We start from the raw sequence: 677 nt of genomic DNA on the forward strand, positions 1-677 counted from the left end.
GAGACATGGATGAAATATTACGATCCAAACTGCAAGCTGACGAAAAATGGAAACGCTACAATCAGATTCTACAGCGATATTTATTTTTTGCTAAAGATTCGAGAAAAACGATAGCACTCCCCATAGTGGATAATGCGGAATCACCAGCGCCAATAGTACCAACAATCACCAGCAACGAGGAGGAACAGGAACCCCTAAAAGACGATCTAGTAGCTAATGTTATCGAGAGTGTACCTCAAAAATTTCGACGTAAGGCTGAACTTTTGACTAAACATTTGCTCTCTCGCAGTCTTGTATCGTGGAAGCCAAGTGGGAAAGTATTTATAGATGATTATGATGATATATTATATGATATATGATATATATATGATATATATATATGATTTATGATGATATAAAGTATTTATATATAGATTTATAGATGGTACCGAGGTACCCGGAGCGAATATTATTGATTTAGTTAACGATGCTATGAGAAGTAGAAAGAACTCTAATCCAGTCGGATGGGAGCAGTTTGTCGAAGTATGCCATAAAGGTAACATACCGCATGAGTTTATAGGAAACTCGAAGATATTGAATTATATTCGCTTGAAGAAACAGCTCGATGTGTCGGGAATTAGACAAATTTAGCGCAGTGATTTGGATGTGGGGAGGCAATCTTCTCACAGTAGTACACC

At 37.2% G+C, this 677-nt stretch overlaps 1 protein-coding gene across 1 annotated transcript; it reads left to right on the forward strand.

Annotated features, from left to right (window-relative positions):
* The first annotated feature begins 5 nt into the window (after positions 1-5).
* On the forward strand, positions 6-630 carry LOC112494978. The gene is made up of 2 exons (XM_025089212.1): positions 6-319; positions 414-630. Exons 1-2 carry the CDS (start codon positions 6-8, stop codon positions 628-630), a joined length of 531 nt encoding a protein of 176 aa, XP_024944980.1.
* Positions 631-677: the final 47 nt, after the last annotated feature.

The sequence above is a fragment of the Cephus cinctus genome, unplaced genomic scaffold (genome assembly GCF_000341935.2).
Source record: "Cephus cinctus unplaced genomic scaffold, Ccin1 Ccin1_scaffold1065, whole genome shotgun sequence".
Lineage (NCBI taxonomy): Eukaryota > Metazoa > Arthropoda > Insecta > Hymenoptera > Cephidae > Cephus > Cephus cinctus.

Excerpts from the sequence above, each read along its gene's own strand:
- LOC112494978 (XM_025089212.1), top strand. The coding sequence starts at position 6 with ATGGATGAAATATTACGATCCAAACTGCAAGCTGACGAAAAATGGAAA. Across the intron at positions 320-413 it reads TGGAAGCCAAGTGGGAAAGT|ATTTATAGATGGTACCGAGG; the intron begins ATTTATAGATGA and ends ATTTATATATAG.